This window comes from Buteo buteo, chromosome 13 (assembly GCF_964188355.1).
Source record: "Buteo buteo chromosome 13, bButBut1.hap1.1, whole genome shotgun sequence".
Lineage (NCBI taxonomy): Eukaryota > Metazoa > Chordata > Aves > Accipitriformes > Accipitridae > Buteo > Buteo buteo.
This window is the reverse complement of record NC_134183.1, coordinates 26661583-26680461: the sequence shown is the minus strand read 5'-3', so window position 1 is coordinate 26680461 and position 18879 is coordinate 26661583. Positions and strand designations below refer to the sequence as shown.

General features: G+C 36.0%; 1 protein-coding gene across 2 annotated transcripts in view; it reads left to right on the top strand.

The window, feature by feature from the left end:
* Nucleotides 1-18879, top strand: part of TRPM7 (transient receptor potential cation channel subfamily M member 7) — a 61402-nt gene that overhangs the window by 20320 nt on the left and 22203 nt on the right. For both annotated transcript variants that reach the window (XM_075045189.1, XM_075045188.1), the window contains exons 2-16: nucleotides 2239-2318; nucleotides 4715-4753; nucleotides 5221-5419; nucleotides 7107-7320; nucleotides 7879-8003; nucleotides 8623-8794; nucleotides 9666-9840; nucleotides 11663-11786; nucleotides 12694-12766; nucleotides 13057-13157; nucleotides 14051-14185; nucleotides 15580-15633; nucleotides 16206-16346; nucleotides 16905-17039; nucleotides 18315-18595. In XM_075045189.1, coding sequence (XP_074901290.1) covers nucleotides 2239-2318; nucleotides 4715-4753; nucleotides 5221-5419; nucleotides 7107-7320; nucleotides 7879-8003; nucleotides 8623-8794; nucleotides 9666-9840; nucleotides 11663-11786; nucleotides 12694-12766; nucleotides 13057-13157; nucleotides 14051-14185; nucleotides 15580-15633; nucleotides 16206-16346; nucleotides 16905-17039; nucleotides 18315-18595 — 2048 coding nt within the window. The remainder of the gene's footprint in view (nucleotides 1-2238; nucleotides 2319-4714; nucleotides 4754-5220; nucleotides 5420-7106; nucleotides 7321-7878; nucleotides 8004-8622; nucleotides 8795-9665; nucleotides 9841-11662; nucleotides 11787-12693; nucleotides 12767-13056; nucleotides 13158-14050; nucleotides 14186-15579; nucleotides 15634-16205; nucleotides 16347-16904; nucleotides 17040-18314; nucleotides 18596-18879) is intronic.

Genomic DNA, 18879 nt, shown 5'->3' with positions numbered 1-18879 from the left:
TGTTAAAGTAATGATCAATACAAGACCTCAATTTTAAGAAATGAAGAACAAAAATACATACCCATAAAAACAGTGGGTTCACTCAGCTAAGCAGAAAGCAGCTTCCAGAACTGGGATTCATATCACAAAGGCTAAGGCTTAATAGTGTTAAAAAAAGTACTATGAGAGGAGGAAGCTAATAATTTGGACTACCTACTACATGTATAGTTTTACATATAGTATGATATACATATATAAATGTACATATACACATATATGAAATTTATTTTTATAACACTGCTAATCTTCTGATAAAGGTAGAGAAGAGATAAAGCTTTTTTGAGCCCAGCTCATGTAGGGCACAGGTGTCCTAGGAAATACCCAGCTCCTTTGTGGAAGGTGATGTGCTTTTCTTTTCTTAAGCAAGAACTGAGGAGAATGCTACTGAGAGATTAGAGATTAATTTTGAGGACAGCAGCAGAAGAGATATTATCTTTTGCAAGCCTGTTAAGAGTCAGTCACTTCAATCTTCTGCTCCAAAGGAGAAGGAAAAAACCAAAAAAGAGGGAAAAGCATCATAAATGTAATAGAATCCTTCATAACACCATGTTTGCCTATAATGTCTAGTATCCTGCTTTTCTCTTGTTAGGCCTTCTTTCTTTTTTGCAACAGCATTCTTTCCTATGTATAGGGAAAGGAGGTAGGACAGTAGCAACTAATGCCTTTGACTATTTATTCTAGGTGTTTAAAATATTAATTTAAATGTAAAATACATGGTGTGAGTGCTCATTCTGTTGTTTACAGCTCTTTTTCCCCACCATGATTCTTCCCTGTGGATTGTGCATCTACCTTTATCCTACCCTTCTTTCTCTCTTGGGAAGTGCCTGTCGCCTGTGACTTTGCATCCTCCTTGGAAGAGACTGGTGGCCCTCTTAGTGTGAAGACAGAAACTGGAGCAGCAGTTTGTTGCTGTCTTGACAGATTCATAGTCAAAGTTCACTAAAACAAAATACTGGAAGAAGATTATGATGAATAACGTGGGAAAGATCTGCTGAGTCTGGGAAATGTTTTGAAAGAGGGTGGGCAGTTAAGCAGTTTTCCAGGGGCCTATATTAAAAATAGCTGGTATATTCTCACTTATAATAATTTCTCTGTATTATCTTAAACTGATCTTGAAATTGCAGTGAGTGAAAAAAACATCCACCTTCACTGAATCTTGTTATACTAGATCTGGAAAAAAAAAAAAGTTAATTTCTTCGTTACTTCCACAGACCTCTATTTAGATACCTGTGAATAATATACATCAGTCTTTTTTTTTTTTTTCCCCCTCATTGTGAAATAGAACAGGTGTGAAATTTCTCAGATTTTTCTAAAGGTAAAAAGTAAACGTAGAACAGGGCATGCTGTTAACAATGAAGAAATTTTAATGTAAACTTAATAAGGATATAAAGCAATATTGCATAAGGTGCAAATTGGCATCCCCAGATTTTTTCTTGTTTTTAATTACTAAAAATCATGTCTGAGTTCCTTTCCCAATGTATTGCTGAAACATGATGTAGACACTGGGCATTATGCATATTGTTTAGCATGTAATCCTGAGATTATCATGTAAGATAATGTTACATGGTTGTTTAAAGCAACTGAAATGAAATTATTAAAAGTTTCTTGATGAAGAACAAAGGTAATGACCTATTTATTGCTACTGGAAAAGATTGCCAATTGTGTTAGAAAACTTCCTTACCTGCAATTTCAAGATTAAAATTTTACTTTAATAAAGCAGTAAATAGATGAAATTACTGTTATCTCAGTGTAGTACAGTTAATTTTTAAAAATTTTAACTGAAATTTTTTTTTAACTTTAGCAAGGGAGGTACACAGTATATTTTGAAATGGTTTGGGTTTTTTTGGTACATCTTCATTTGCATATTGCAAATTTTTGCTATTTAAGTGTTAGTTTTGAAAAATACAACTTTGGATTTTAAGGGATTTGTGTGTAAAATAAGTTATGTACTGATTCTGCTTATCTCAACTTTTAGGCAGTGTGAGATGTTTTTATAGTGCCATTTATAGTTTTGTTAGTTTTTGAGCGACAGCAAAACTTTAAAACCAATTTAACTTTATGTTAGACACTACTTGCCTTCATCTTTAAATAAAAAACAAAACCCCTCATATTCTAATTCTTGTTTCCTTAAAAAGCATTTTTCATTGCCAAGTTACGTGATTTATATTTTATAATACTGTTACACTTCTTATTTTTCAGTCCCAGAAATCCTGGATAGAAAATACTTTCACGAAGAGGGAGTGTGTGTATATCATACCAAGTTCAAAAGACCCCCACAGGTAAACGAGAAATGATGCAAGAAGTCATTGCTGCTCTTTAAAATTAAAAAGAAGTCAGTGTTGTAAAGAGAGTGTATAATAGATTTTTGGACTAACTACTTTGTCTGTATAAAATACTGTCTTCCGTTCACTCTTTGGTGACTGGGCATTGTCACTCTTCATGTCTAGCCTGGATTTTTTTTTTCTTTTTCTGAAAGTACTTTGGCTCTGTGGAAATCTTTAACAAATGTTTTCCTGTTCTCTTTGCTGCTTCTTGCCTGTCCTCCTAGTGGTGTCTGTGGTGTGTGTACACTGTGGGGGTTTTGTAATTTTTTTTTTTTTTTTGTGGCATAGTTCTGAAGTCACAAAGTCTCATAGAGATATCCTCTATTGGAATTTAAAGAACAGCAGTGTGAGTGTATGATGAAGTGTAAAAATAAACGTGATAGTGCAGGGAAAAAGGATGAAGAATTCATAGAAGAATAAAGAAAAACAAGAATTGTGCTGGGGGAGAGGGAATTATAAAACAAAGGCTGAAGAAATATTTGCTTCCAGGGAAGATAGATAAAATAAGAACAGTTCAGATATTAAAAGATTTCATGTGGTATCTAGTAATTTTTCATCCTTAAGTTCTGTAAGGAAAAAATGAGGCTGAAAAATGGGAAAGTATGTTTCTAGAGGGAAGGCTGAGACTAAAGAAGAATATTTTGCATATCTCGTGCTGCTTTTACCTTATGCTAAATTAGAGATGTGAAATCAAGCAAGTTAGTGATACCTCTAACATATCTAACTCGTAGAGTTTACCTTTACTAAATGTTATAGGTGTAATTTAAGAGTTTCTACAATGATTAAATTTGATGTGCATAGTCATGACATTTGTGTCGCATTAAATAAAGTCAAATGGAAAATAGATTCAGAATTGGTATTTTAAGGCAGTTTTGTCTCCCCAGAATGTTTACTATTGTCATTATGGATTTCAGATCAGCCTTCTTTTTTAGCTTCATATATTTGAGAGCAGCTGAGAAACCTTTTCTTCTGAACTTCAGAAAACTTCTATTTCAGACTTTTCCATTAAAAAAAGTTATAAATCTCTTTTGTTCTGTTGGGGCAGAGTATTATTTTTCTTTTTAAGACCTTTGTTTTTACGCAGAAAAAGAACAAAGTAAATGCTGTAGAATTTTTCAGTTATTGTAAATAATTCACCATGTTCCTTGAAACCATGTGACATGAGAAGCTTTTAGAATTTATAGCCATGATTGTAGCACATGGAAAATTTGCAAATGCAAACAAAGTAATTAGGAGGCTGTTAAAATTTCCAGAGCATTTCCCAAGGAACAAAATGATCTTCAACACTTGCCCTTTTAGTTTAACCCATTTGTAGCATACAACAGACTTCACAACTTTCCCATCAGATTTTGTCCTTCAGTTTCTAAGAATCATTTACTGTTGTTTGTCAGTTACGTGTAAATGAATCAAATGTAGACAGGAGTATTTGGTATGTTTTGTTGATCTGTACCTTTTAGTATAGATAATTATAATTTAGTAACTGTTAGAGAACTATAGTTCAGTATTAAAAACATAGATGATTAATAGCAGTGTAACTTCTATAGCGGACAAAATAAGAAAATTGTTTATGCTCAAAGTCTGAAAACATTTTAAGGCTACTGTATAACATCTGTATTTGTATGCTTTTGCATACTAGCTCTTAACCATAATTGGTTAACAGCTGCTTGTGAAAATTATGGAAAACAGTATTATAAATTTATCTGCTATGTTAATTTTAAATGTTAAGAAAGCTCTTATCAGGAAAACACGGAAAATGTTCAAGATGGAAGAGGGTAGAAGTTATATAATAAACTTTATGTGAAGATACTACTGTATAAGGCTTGTTCATATATATCATTTTCTGTACATGCAACTCAGAAATTATCAAAAAACCTTCCCAGACAGGCAGTTCAACTTGGATGTATACAAGAAGCATGAATTTGTAGGACAGATGCAACAATGTATAGTTAGAATGAGTCCAAGAAAATGCTGGTATGTAAGTTACTTCTTAGCATCTAGCAAAATGTTTCAGTTTCAATACCACAGATAATCCTGTCTGAAGTATTCCTGGGCTTCAGATATTGATGGTTCAAAGCCTGAAAACCCAACTGAAGTCTCAGGACTGAAGCTTTTGCAGGTTTATGTGTTTTTACTTGCCAAGTATACTACAGTCACATAAAATAAAGGCAGACAAGTTACCATGTTAAAAACGGGCAAACTTGGGCAGCATGTTTTCCGTTTGCTGGAGATCTCTCTTGTTCAGTAATCTTTCTGTAAGCACGTGAAGTGGTGTGAGTGGTCTGTCCCCATCCCGCTCACCCACCTTAAAACTGAAGCTGAAGTTTACTCATATCTTTAAATATTTCTTATAGATGCCTTCCAGGATGTCAGATTTGTCAGCAACTTGTCAGGTGAGAGTTCTTTGTAATTACAATATTTATGAGGTTTTTTTTCCATTAAATGAACATTTTCATAATAGGGTTTTAAAAAGTTTTGATCAATATTGCAAATGACAAGTTGGTGAAAGGTTAGATATAAACCAAATATAACTAATGAATAAAGAACTGTCCGCAATACATAGATCACAGATTTATAAATGTTATATAAATTATTTGGCTTCAAAGAATGAGTTTCTTCTGGATTCCAACCTGCTATCTCAGTGAGCTTCCATATTTTGCATAATAATTATGTATTGTAATTAATTCTTGCTATAAATATTTATGGCAACAAAGCTTGCTCTGGAAGAGAGGTTTATATAATATTTAGAGTCTGCTTTCTAAATCTGATGTATCTCTGTTATAGATAAAAGAAGTTCTTCTCTCTTGTCTTCTAATAATAGTATTTATTCAAGTATTCTAAATTATGTGGTTGGGTGCAGGTGCTGTTGTGGCCGCTTGGTCAGACAACATGCTTGTTTTACTGCAAGTCTTGCTATGAAATACTCCGATGTGAAGCTGGGTGAAAACTATAATCAGGAAATAGAAGAATGGTCAGTGGAAAAACATACAGAACAGACCTCTACTGATGCTTATGGTGTCATCAACTTTCAAGGTGGCTCTCATTCTTACAGGGCTAAGGCATGTATGACGTTTTCTTTTTTCTTACTCTAAACATGGTGATAGAGAGGAGGATGGATGCTTCATTTAACTTTTGAAATTGAAGGCTGAAAACAACATCACCCGTATTGTGACAAACCGGTGCCCTCTACTATGCTAGTATTTTTTTATTGTGATCCAAATTCTTTCTAATTTCCATTTTTTAATTTTATTTTTCATAACAAAAGTTGCTGAGATCTATCAGAATTAGATGTATTCGTGTACAGGCTTACCTTCAAATTGCAAATGGTGATAAGAATTCATAATCACTTCAGCAAAACATTACATTAAGTATTCAGTGTCACTGTTTCAGACTTCATGAAAGTACAGCTTACTCATCTGTGCTGCTTGCTTACTCGCTACTGTTAAATTTTTATAGGACCTGTTAAGTAACATCTGCTATCTTAACCCTCTATTCATAGTTTTCAGACTCTGAAAAATGATTTAAAATTATGGATAGATGTGAAATATGCTTCTTTAGTAGATTTGTTCAAAATTATTAAAGCATAATCATACTGATCAGAATAACTTAAGTTTTGTGGGAGAGAGGGTTAGTTAAAAACAAGTAAACCAATAAATGGAGATTTGGAAACCAACTCCTAATTCACGAGTGCACATGTCCTGGAGAGGCTAGAAAACTGGAAATTCTGGCATATTCTCCACAAACATTTTGTAAAGGATTCCTAGTTGTGGTAGGAATGATTTAATGCTCATGCAGTTATAAGCTGCAAGGTGTTTTGGTACAGTGCAGCTCCTATGGCCGAACTGAAGTGCTTGAATGAGGGAGCTGTGTTCTTTATGCAGCCGGCAGAGCCCGGAAGGAGAGTCCAGTGCTCTGGGTCAGATCATCTCTGTGGAGAGAAAGGCTCTTAGCAGAATTCTTTCATGTTCGTAATAGCAGTGTATGTGTTCCTTTGTACTCTTAGTATAGCTTAAAATTGCTGCAAATCCTTTTCTAGGAGTACAGAAATAGCAAGCTGCCTATAGTCATTTCTGTGCTTACTTCTGCAGAGTGCTAGTGGGGTTGCTAAAACCAGTTTATTGGAATAGTGATGTGTTTTTAGTTAGAAATTGATTCAAGTAGGGCTTAATTTCTGCAAAACATCCCCTCTATTGTATTAAAGATGCAGCAGTATTTTTAACTGATCAACCATCTACTTAATCTTATGCTGTTAAACACAGCGAGTTAAAAACCTGCTAGTTTGAAGTTTTCTGTTAAAGAATGTAGCTCTCCTTCCCACCAGGAATAGGGAACGAAAAGCAAGCAACTGTCTTTCTGTAAAACTTTTCACCGTGGACATGCAAGCCTCTCCCCAGTAGGTGGCAGAACTTTTATAATATTTCTGAATTCCATCTAATTTAGAGATCACCCAATGCTTTCATAAAGATTCATTTTTCTAGGTTACTGTGCCAGTAGGATGGAGTAACATAATCTTTCTACAGTCGTTCCCTTTCCAAAACTTGCTTTCAACACTGTCTTGTCCTTAATTCTGAAGGATATAAAGTAAGCTTGTTCATTTATTGCATCTGCTGTGTTTTGAGAAAGTGAATTACATTTTCCATAGCCAGAAATAGGATAATATATCCTGAAATACATCCTGGTTCTTCTTTTTATGCATTGATTCTGTGATGATTTGAGAACCTTTTAACTCTCTTCTTGTGCCTGTAGTATGTGCGATTGTCATATGACACTAAGCCTGAAGCTATTCTGCAACTTATGCTTAAAGAATGGCAGATGGAGTTGCCAAAGCTTGTTATATCTGTACATGGGGGCATGCAGAAATTTGAACTTCACCCACGCATCAAACAGTTGCTTGGCAAAGGTCTTATTAAAGCTGCAGTAACAACAGGAGCCTGGATTATAACTGGAGGAGTGAACACAGGTAAAGAAGTACCAATGAATGTGTGCAGTTAAGTGGATTACAGTTTATAAGAGCCAAAAGATTTAATGGATGCATAGCTTCATTTTAAAGCGAAGTAAATTTGAGTGAGTTTCGTCAAGTTAAATTAAAATAATACATTTTGAACACGTGTTGTTGGAAGCGGGCTGCTGTTCTGTCTTGCAAAGAGAAACAACACAAAGGTGGGGGGGGTTGGTTTTGGGGCGCTTTTTTGATTGGTTTAGTTTTGGGGTGGGTTTTTTTGGTTTTTTTTTTATTATTTTGTTTTTGAAAATGCAGGAGGAAAAAAACTTCATGTGATTAAAACAAGTACAGTAATGTACTGGAAACTCTAGTTCTTACTAGCCTAGTATTTATTTTGTTGAATTACTGCTACATAGTACTTTGTTTCCTTCTGGTATATGTAGTATGGTGCTTTTTCTTTGCTGTTGTGTCAAATAAGTTTCCAGATCCTTAAAGGCCCAGTTAACTAATGAAACGGTTGTATTTCTTAATAAGACGCGGCATTCAATACATTGAAATCTTTTTGTGCACAAACAGGTGTTGCAAAACATGTTGGTGATGCTCTAAGAGAACATGCTTCCAGATCATCTCGAAAGATTTGCACTATTGGGATTGCTCCATGGGGAGTGATTGAAAACAGAAATGACCTTGTTGGAAGAGATGTAAGGATAAATTATCTAATTGAAATAATGATTTACCTGACTTACTTTTTGACAGATCTGCTCAAGCGTGTTTTTTCACTTACTTCGCATCATCGGAATACTTGCTTTACTATGAAGATACATTGACATCTGTGACTTATGCAAGATCATTAGTGTTAAACAAGTTGCAAAATGCAAACGCGCTAGAGGAGGAGCTTGTTCTCAAGTACTTAATCCTTCCCCCCACCCCCCCCACTGATATAACTGAATCAAATAACAAAAATGCTAAAGTATTACAGAGAATTCACAATTACAGAGGATGATAAGTTGAAAAATTTTGATGCAGAATCTTCAATACTACTGTTCGCTAGAGCAGTCGCAAGTTTTCCCAAAAGACACCTTTTCAAAGGATCTTTTCTCTGTTATCCTTCAGAACAGAATCCTTTTGTGATATTGTTATCTGCTTTCCTGCGCAAGTTAAGAGCTACAGGTGTTGGTGTATCCTGACCCAAGGCATGCTTATATGTGTCAGTGCTTCTTGTTGAGCCACTACTTCTTGTGTCTACACAAAAAGTTAAGTTTCACAGAAACAAATGTGAATCTTTACAAGTAAAAGACATTGTTGTGTGCTTGTACTTAGGTGGTTGCTCCATATCAAACGTTGTTAAACCCATTAAGTAAACTAAACGTCCTAAATAATCTCCATTCCCATTTCATTCTGGTGGATGATGGAACAGTGGGAAAGTATGGAGCAGAAGTTAAATTGCGGAGAGAACTGGAAAAAACTATTAATTTGCAACGGATCCATGCAAGTAAGTAATTCTGATGCCTGAGGACTGAGTGTTACTATGCTTTAATGACAAAGGTACTTGCACCAAACATCTGAATGAGAAAATAGAAAAATTAGTCTTTTGTTTATGTTTCAGGCCTGAATGAAATGAATTTTGCAAATTTCAGCTGCTGCTTTGGGCCCTAGATACTGCTGGTAGATTTAGGATTTCTGTGGGACCAGAGAAGAGGGTTCTTTTGAATAAAGTTGTCAGTTTTGCTTTCACAAAGCAAATGTATGTCAGTCAAGTTGTTAGTATGTTGTCAGGGCTTGCTGGTCTGATTGATTCATGGTTTTGACACTGATCACTTGCAGTTTCACAATGGGGCAACTGAGTTTGTAAAACATAATCTGTGTTTGTGCAAGGAAGCCAAGACTGCTTTTGGTGTTTTCCCAATTATGGAGCAACACATGTGGGGTTTTTTTTCTTCTAGGAATGCTTTTGCAATACTCCTGTCAGTAGAGGGTTTCTACGTAACTATGTTCAAATTGTATACATGTTGTCATCTTTGGAAACTATTCGGGGGGAAGGTAGAAGGGGAGTTCCCTAAAGAAAAAAAGGTTCACGTTTCTGCATTAGTTCAGGAATATTTCTGTGAAGTATCTCTTCTGTGTTGTAGACTGTATTCAATTGTATTTATCAGTTTCTTTGCAGTGCTTTCCCCCCAGTCCAAAGTATAAACAGTGCTTGAAACTGTGCACTAGCAACAGTTAAAATGTCTGGCAGGCAGCACTTTAATTTTTATTCAGTAGAAGGGACATAATTGATTTATTACATATGTAAAATCAATCTTAGTATTCCTTAAAAACTGGACAATGTTGTAAGTGTATAATATTTATTTGCAACTTTATAGGAATTGGCCAAGGTGTGCCTGTGGTGGCGCTTGTATTTGAAGGTGGCCCCAACGTCATACTCACAGTTTTAGACTTCCTTCAAGAAAGTCCTCCTGTGCCAGTGGTAGTATGTGAAGGAACTGGTAGAGCTGCAGACATATTGGCGTATGTTCACAAGCAAACAGAGGAGGGAGGGTAAGTCCTAGCACTCCTAGCTAAACTATCAGTCATATGTAGATGGGTTTTGAGACCATTCCTTAATGAATATGTACAAGAGCTTTTTCTGTGGAAAGAAAGGCTAAAAGCAGGGAGTGTAATCTTGCCTGTGATGCGGATTTCCAGGTTGACTGCAATAATAGGTCTGGCTAAAGACCAAGACTTCTCTCTTAGTTCTAGGTTCTTCCCACATACCTTGTACCAGTTGCACCAAATTCTGTAGCATATGCTTGCTTTAGCAATACTTACAAGAAGGATAGGAAAACTGTACGTACCTGTGTCCTAAATTAGGGGAACATCTCATATGTAACTTCAGTTACGTATAGTAATTTTGTTACACCATTTTAACTAGAGGACTCAGCTCTCAGTTTAAATGCTCTGTCTGCTTCAACTTCAATATTTAACAAAGCCACAGTAACTTAAGTGATAAATGTGACTGTTCTTAAGTGTGCACAACAGAGTTTTGCTCAACTGAAGTCCGAGCTGTGAGTCCAGAGATGTGAGAATAACGTAGAGAATAGTATGTTACCAGACTGCTTGAAAATATCACTTGACTACATTGAATGGAAATATTTTCATGCAGTTAGCTGTGCATAGTAGTAACATTTCTGAAAAAAGATCTGTTGTGGTTTAACCCCAGCTGGCAACTAAGCACCATGCAGCTGCTCGCTCACTCTTCCCTGGTGGGATGGGGAAGAGAATCGGAAAGGTAAAAGTGAGAAAACTTGTGGGCTGAGGTAAAGACAGTTTAGTAGGTAAAGCAAAAGCTGCGGATGCAAGCAGAGCAAAAAGTTCATTCACCATTTCCCATCAGCAGGCAGGTGTTCAGCCATCTCGAGGAAAGCAGGGCTCCATCATGTGTAACAGTTACTTGGGAAGACAAATGCCGTAACTCCGAATGCTCCCCCCCTTTCTCCTCCTCCTTGCAGCTTTATATACTGAGCATGAGATCATATGGTATGGGATATCCCTTTGGTCAGTTGGGGTCAGCTGTCCCAGCTGTGTCCCCTCCCAAATTCTTCCTGTGCTTGCTGGTGGGTTGGGGTGGGGTGAGAAGCAGAAAAGGCCTCAACTCTGTGTAAGCACTGCTCAGCAGTAACCAAAACATCCTTGTATTATCAACACTGTTTTTAGCACAAATCCAAGACATAGCCCCATCCTAGCTACTATGAAGAAAATTAACTCGTATCTCGGCCAAAACCAGCACAGGATCAGAAGTTTCTATATTGTTTCTTCTGAGTAGTCTTAAAACTGAACTTTTTACACACTTCTGTTTAGTGTGGAAAACACTTGTCTGTTTTAAGTGTAGTTTCAAATAATAAAAGGGATGTGCTTGGGCTCCACAATACTTTGTGATTTCTAGTTAGTTGTCAGACTTGCATAAATCCTTAAATGTGTTGGGTCCTTGTTGAGGGGACTGCCTCAGAACCAGGAGGCAGGGATCTAACATAGCAGTAAACCAAACAGCTTTGTCCATAGTAAGATCAGAAGCAGGTCTTATTCAGGGGAGTGAGTACTTAGTATTTTGTGTCAAAATCTTTTAGTTGAAAGTATCTCAGAACTGGGTATGGGCAGGAAAGGGAGACAAGCTGAGTTACTTTTACAAGGCGGTAGTAGAAAGTCATAGATTGAGCAACCTATACTTCTTTCTAAAGATTACCCAGGATTTTGCCACTGAAACAGTAATAAGCTTATAGATGGCAGGACTTTGAATTGACATGTTGAAACTAATTAAATGCATCGTTGTTCTTACTGTTCATCTGTAACAATGTGTTTTCCTGTTTGTTTGTTTCAATCTCAGGAGTGTTCCTGAGGGTGCTGAGCCTGAAATCATTTCAACCATCAAAAAGACATTTAACTTTGGTCAAAGTGAAGCAGTTCATTTGTTTCAGACTCTGCTGGAATGCATGAAAAAAAAAGAACTTGTAAGTGGATCTTGCCATAAAATTTTTTTATGCAAGGTGCATGCTTTTGCGGATATAATATTAAATTGTATCTCAATGTTGTATATGATCAAGAGTCATTCAAAAATCTTTTGTGGACATAGCGGATCTTCCAGTTACAGAAGATAGTCAAATACAGTTTTCGTGTGTACTTCACTTCATGGCCAAGAGAGACTTCATTCTTGTGATTATTTCTGGTAATCAGAGTTTGTTGTTGTTTCCAAGCCTATTTGTTTTCAGATGACTGGATTCTGGTTTGTTTATAAGTGTGTATGTATTTTGTATTTGGGTTGCTGTCCTTTTTTTCTTGCTTTGATTTTTGAAAACCTTGGAATTTCTTTTGCCTTTTTTTTTTTTTTTAATCTTTTAATGATGACTGTACTAACAAAGATGTACTATCACTGCATGCTTAAAGCAAAAGCACTTTAGAGCTTTATATGTAGCCTGAGTTCAGGTACTGGTGTTCCGTTTGGACATTATATTGTGCTGTTCTGAGGTTTAAAATTGTCATATTTGGCTACAGATGTTTGGTGGCAGGTTAATCTTATAATCTAGAATGAACTGGGGGGTAAACAGAATACTGTGTGGTGTTTATAGACAACAGAGAATTATAATCATAGCGGGAAAAGAAGTTCAAATTGACTGAAGAGTGTAAAGGGTTTCTGATATGCTTTTTCTCATAAAGGATTGTCTCATGTGGCACCCAGTTAGGAAAACAAAACAAGAGTGCACACTAAAGCTAAGTTTAAATCGAGCATAGACTTAAATTGCATCAAAGATAAGGTGACTTTTAATGTATCTCAATTCCTGACATGAAAGACTGGAGCTAATGACCTTTGTCTGAAAATAACTGTAAAATATGTTTTCCCTATTTTATCCTTTTGGACAGATTACAGTTTTTCATATTGGGTCAGACGAACATCAGGACATTGATGTTGCAATACTTACAGCATTGTTAAAAGGTGAGACACTTGATTTTAAGAGCATTTGGAATCCCCAGCTATTGTTGTTTAGTGTTTATATGATGGATTATTTATAAAATACTATAATCTGTAGGGATCTTTAGTTTTTAAGCAAAGAATTGTCTACTATATATTCTCATTGTATAATGCCATAATGTGTCATAAATGATGAAATATACTATATAACTTTGTGGTGGATTGCTTGATTTGGCCTTAGTAGGAAGCAAAATTGTTTATTATCTTATATTTTCATTAATTTCAATTTTTTTTTATTGTTTTTCCTTCTTAAGGCACGAATGCATCTGCATTTGACCAGCTTGTTCTTACACTTGCATGGGATAGAGTTGACATAGCCAAAAATCATGTTTTTGTTTATGGGCAACAATGGCTGGTATGTAATGGTCTGGATTAAGCAGAATTATATTTTCTAAAAGAGAGAAACTCAGCTTACTGTAAAGAATGAGTCTTTTGACTGTAGAATACCGACACATTTATTTTGAGGACAGTAATTTATGCATAATGTTTAGTCTTACAGCTGTCTTGTTATTGTGTAGTTGAAAATGGATCAAAAATTTTAGAAATGTGCTAAGTGTTCTGAATAACTAGGGAAGAAAAGACATTGCAAAAGGTGGAAGCTGAGTTCATTTTAGTCAGATCTCTTTCTTCCTTACAGTTACATGGTCATAGAAGTTCTTGAGGAACATCTAGTAAAATGCACTGTTGGCAGTACTGCGGTGTCTTTTGAGGGAGAGGACAAAACGTCTGTTTCTTGTAGTCTATTTAGTTTGAAAACTACGTTGTGGATCTTGCCTCTTTCCCATATTGCAGTAAAAATAAAACACAATCTTATGTGAGTGTGCAGTCAAAAGTACATACTACAAGGCTAGCTGATAGCAATTATGGTTCTGAGCATTTGTCTTTGAAGCAAATTGTGCTTTAAATGTTTTACGTCCTTGTGTTTTATCCAATATCAATCCGTGAGAACAGCTTAACTATGTTAAACCAAACATCTACTTAGTCCCATGTACTGTGTCAGTAGGAGATACCTATGGAAGAGTATAAGACTTGCTGATCAAGTCTTCAGAATATTCTCTCATCCTGTAATTGTGTGAAGTTGAGGGAATTTTCTGAACCAAGGGTGACATCTTTGTATTTGTAGACATGTAAGGTTTCCCCAGCCCTGTAAATGGATGACGTTGATATGTAATCCAAGTAAACTTACTTTTGTGATGCCCTGTTTTACTGGTTCTCTCCAGGCTCTACCTTATTACCTATTTGTTGTAGGTTGGCTCTCTGGAACAGGCTATGTTAGATGCCCTTGTGATGGATAGAGTTGCATTTGTGAAACTCCTGATTGAAAATGGAGTAAGCATGCACAAATTTCTTACAATTCCCAGGCTGGAAGAACTTTATAATACAGTAAGTGAATGACTGCTTTTTAAGTTACTTTTAGAACAGCTTTTTAGTTGCTCAGTGTGTTGTATACTGGGTCATACGCACCAGTCTGAAAGCCATGGGGTGTTGAAAGGGAAGGCTTCCTCCCATGAGGTTTGAGTTGAGAAGTGCATGCTGTCTGGCTGCTTTGTTAGTGCCACAGCTGCTTTCTGGCTCTCCGGAAATGATACCAGAAATAGTTTGTCAGCAGGATATTCATCTGTGTCTGACGTTGGGGATAGATACTGAAGGAAAATTGTAGCCTTGTTGTGGAACATATGAAACGTGTAAACCACAGTGGGGAAGAGAACAAGAGAAAGTCAGATGTGTGAAACTTGTGCACGAAATGTGAGGTCTATAAACAGTATTGTTAGGGCTTCATAAAGTGAATTCTGTCCATAGCAGTTAAAATTATCGTAATAGTTGTAAAAAGAGTTTATTTTGTGAACCTCCATAGTTATAAATATTACTTAGAAAAAATTTTGTTGCCATAGGTATCGATTTAAGAATTTTAAGGTAGTTTTGTGTAACACTAAGTATCTAACAGGACAAAAAAAAAACCCCTTCCACCAAAAAGTGGCTAACGTGAGTAGTACACAAATATGACTTAGGCTTACGTTAACATTCTCGTTATCTGCTTTTGACAAAAAAAAAAAAAAGAAGAAAGAAAAAAAAGGAATTCTTTAGCTAATAAAGCTCTGTAAAGGAGCCCATGTGATGAGGTTTTGTTTTTTGTTTTTTGGGGTTTTTTTTAATTAACCTTTTATAGTCGTGCTTTTACACACTTGATGTGCTTTTGATTGAGTTCTGTATGGGAGCTAGGGTAACTGTGTGTCTAAAAGTGTAATACTTCATGCACTCAGAGGAAATCAGAGAAGAAAGAAAAATCCACTTTGGTAAAAAGAGGGAATGTTCAGACTAAAAATTTTAAAAGTATGGGAGCTTTTACTATGGATCCTGTAATACTGTAAACATGAATGTCAGTCTGTGTGTGTTCCTGTAAACTAAAATGTTTATTTGTTAAAGCTTGTCTCTGTAATATTATATTTTAATAATATAGAAACCCCATAATGCTGCTGTTTGCATTCTGGTGGGTCCCCTTCCTCTGCCCTTTTTGGACGAACTATGGCTGTATTAGTTATGTCCCAAACTAAAACAGAAGTCAAATGCAACAAAAAAGGAAATAGTCTATAGCTAATACAGTAGTTTGAAATATTTGCATTTATTTGATGGCTACTGTTTGTTTAAAAACTATTGGGGTTTGGTTTTTTTTTTGAGCCAACATGCAAAAATATTTGGCTTCTACTGTAATCTTCTCTTGTCATTGCTCTCTAATTTCTCATTCTGAATTTCCCCCCTCCCTCTTTTTTTTTATAAAGAAACAAGGCCCAACTAACCCAACACTCTTTCATCTTGTTCGGGATGTCAAACAGGTATGCTGTAAATGTAAATATCTGTCAAATTAGCAATGTTAGTTTTTTAATGATATCTTGTGTTTGACTGGCAATTTAATCTTAGGTTTATTAGTTAGGTTTTATTGTAAATAATAAGCTACCTCTGCAGATGTTCTGTTGTTACCAGTACTTGCTGTTGTATGCCTAGTGCCCTGCTGCCAGAAAGATGTTAAACCCAATGAGTGTTGTCTCTTTCATCTTACTTGTGATTGTTTTCCTTCTTTGGGAGATTGAAAGCTGATAATTCCAGCTAGGAGTAATTTTGACTGTTAAAACAACAGACAAAAAACAGTGTGCCCCCCACCCTGCCTCCAACAGAATGAACATCTACCCTGCTAGGGGAGGTCATACAAAAAAGAAGTTGTAACCTTGTCTTTTTGGAAACAGATAAATATTGAGCCATGTAGATGGTTTGGTTTGGTTGTTTGCTTTTTTATTCATGAAAGGTTTAATTAGTTTTTTATTTAAAGCTGTGATGCAATATATAGAAACACTCTAAACAACTTTAAGATTATAATTTGAAAAACTAAGAATACTTTTTGTATTCCTAGGGAAATCTTCCTCCGGGATATAAAATCAACCTGATTGATGTGGGGCTGGTTATTGAGTACCTGATGGGAGGAACCTACAGATGTACCTACACAAGAAAACGCTTTAGAGCTGTATACAATAGTCTCAGCGGGAACAATCGGGTATGTGGCAATTGGATAACAGGACATGCTGATTCGTATGGCCTCAATTAAAAAAAAACCCTACATATTTTTGAGAAAAATTAGATCCATATTGTTTTGTTCTTCTTGTCAATGGACTGGTTCTTTTAAAGGCAATAGTAAGGCCTATGAGGGCAACTGGTAGCTGTTTTGAGATTGAGGACAAACCAAAGGTTTTGTTCTCCTGCTCCTTATTCTAGCACATCTAAATTCCTTCTTCGTTATTCTGTTTTTTCCTCCTCATAGGAGAAGAAGGGACAGAGCTTGGGATGCAGATATCTTAGCTTGTAAAACAAGCGTAATTGCCTACTTTGTGACTTCTTAAAAAAAAGAAAAAAACACAAAAAAACTTGTTAAATATCCAGTGAAAATTCTGGTTGTTGCTGTTGCATAACAGCAACAGTTCATCACTGTTTCAGTAGCAAAGTAACTGTTTAATTGCTCAACTAAGTATCTAGCTATAAACAAATGATTTTATAATGCCTAGTAGGTAAGAGTAAAGAAACCAAACCCAACCCCTTCCTCTTATTCTTGTTACAGCGATCTGGGCGAAATCCTTCAAATACTACTCCTCAGATGTGTAAAAGCCATGAGTCTTTTGGTAACAGGGCAGACAAGAAAGAAAAAATGCGCCACAATCACTTCATCAAAACAGCGCAGCCATATAAACCAAAGGTACAGATGTGTGAGGAGAGCATGGTGGGGTTTATTTTAAGTAGTTAAGAGTAGAGAACCTTGTTGAAATCCAAGTACCACTGAAGTGTGAGTAGCAGCAGTTTTACTGACTTTGCTGAAGCTGGAATTTCAACCTTGCTTTTGTACTTGATTATAAACTGTCTAGCATGCTTACGGGATTCTGTAAAGAGTGTTTATTTTTCTGTATAGTAGTCTTCTGGATAAGCTTTGATATGTTAGGGAGCAAAAGGCTTATCTTTGGCACAGTTCTAGCAATAGGGGGGACTCACATGGCTTTATAGATGGAGCAAGATTTGGCCATTTGACTTACTATAAGCAGTCTCCATGATTTTCCTCATTTGTATGTAGGTATATTAGTTACTGCTTTTCTTTTGATCTTTAAATCAAAGTAATTCAGTCTCTCAGCTATTAAAATGAATTGGACTCAACTGAAGTTTTTGAACAAAAGTTCCAGCTGCTTTTCAAGTCTTCAGAAATTCTTTTTTCTTTTTATAATTTGATATTGGATCACTCAGCATTTTATTTCAAGTTATATAATTGTTACCTGATCAGAAAGTAACTCCCAAAACACACAAAGTATGTTTAGAGAGGAGACATTGTTTTATTCTGTTCAGGGTGCAAGGTGGAAGATTTCCACAAATCAAGTACACCTACTGAGGTTTTCAGTCCATACTTATACACTACAGTTAAAAGACCACGTCTAATACATGTGTTTCGCCTAACTATTGCATATTCATTATCTTGAGCAAGCATGACAGACGTGTTGCTCTCTTGAGCAATCATCCCAGAGTCTTCTACATCTGCATGGGGGTCTCTGGTGGTCTTCAGTGGTCGTTTGGGGAAGGATACCCCTACTCCTTTTGTCCTTTTATGGTTATGCATCATCAGAGGACACCAGGGTCTTTGTTTCTCTTGCCAACCCCTCCTTTCTCAATGCCAAAGGAGGATGTATGTCCTTAATTAGCAAGTCTGTGACTCTGAAATATCTGTTATCTGGTGCCTTGACTATTATCCAAACACTCCTTAAGCATCCTCTGTTGTAAGCAAAATCTTAAATTAGATAAGCTTTACCTTGAATACACATAATCTAAACAGTCCTTGAATAGCAAGCATACCACACTTCTCATGTTTTAGGGTTTTTTCTTTAAGCTATCACCACCTTCTTTTTTGTTAATCAGTCTTTTGAAGGCCTGAGGCAATATAATGACCAAGTTTAGAGATTTAAAAATGTAACTTTCTGATTTTATTTTAAAGATTGACACTGGTACAGAAGAGGGAAAAAAGAAAAGAACCAAAGATGAAATAGTAGACATAGATGACCCTGAAACGAGACGTTTTGCTTATCCTCTCAACGAGCTGTTACTTTGGGCGGTGTTAATGAAGAGGCAGAAGATGGCCCTCTTCTTCTGGCAGCATGGGGAGGAGTCCATGGCGAAAGCCTTAGTTGCTTGCAAAGTGTATCGTTCAATGGCATATGAAGCAAAACAAAGTGACCTTGTTGATGATACTTCAGAAGAACTGAAACAGTATTCCAAGTAAATTACATTTATATTGTTAAAGTTCTTTTCTTGAAATTTACAGTAAAAGTAGCAGGCTATATATGAACACAACCCAAACTGTTCTATTAGCACACTTGAAGACAATTCCTTTCTGCAAAAAGGATTAAGTGGCACTCTAATAGATGTTTTATGTCAGATACTGCTCTCTCTTGAGGGCTGTTAATGAGTCATGATTTATAATTAAATTAAAATGACACTGAATGTGCCATTTACTTACTTCCATGTAATTTCCTTGCATGTTTTAACAGCTGTTTGTATCC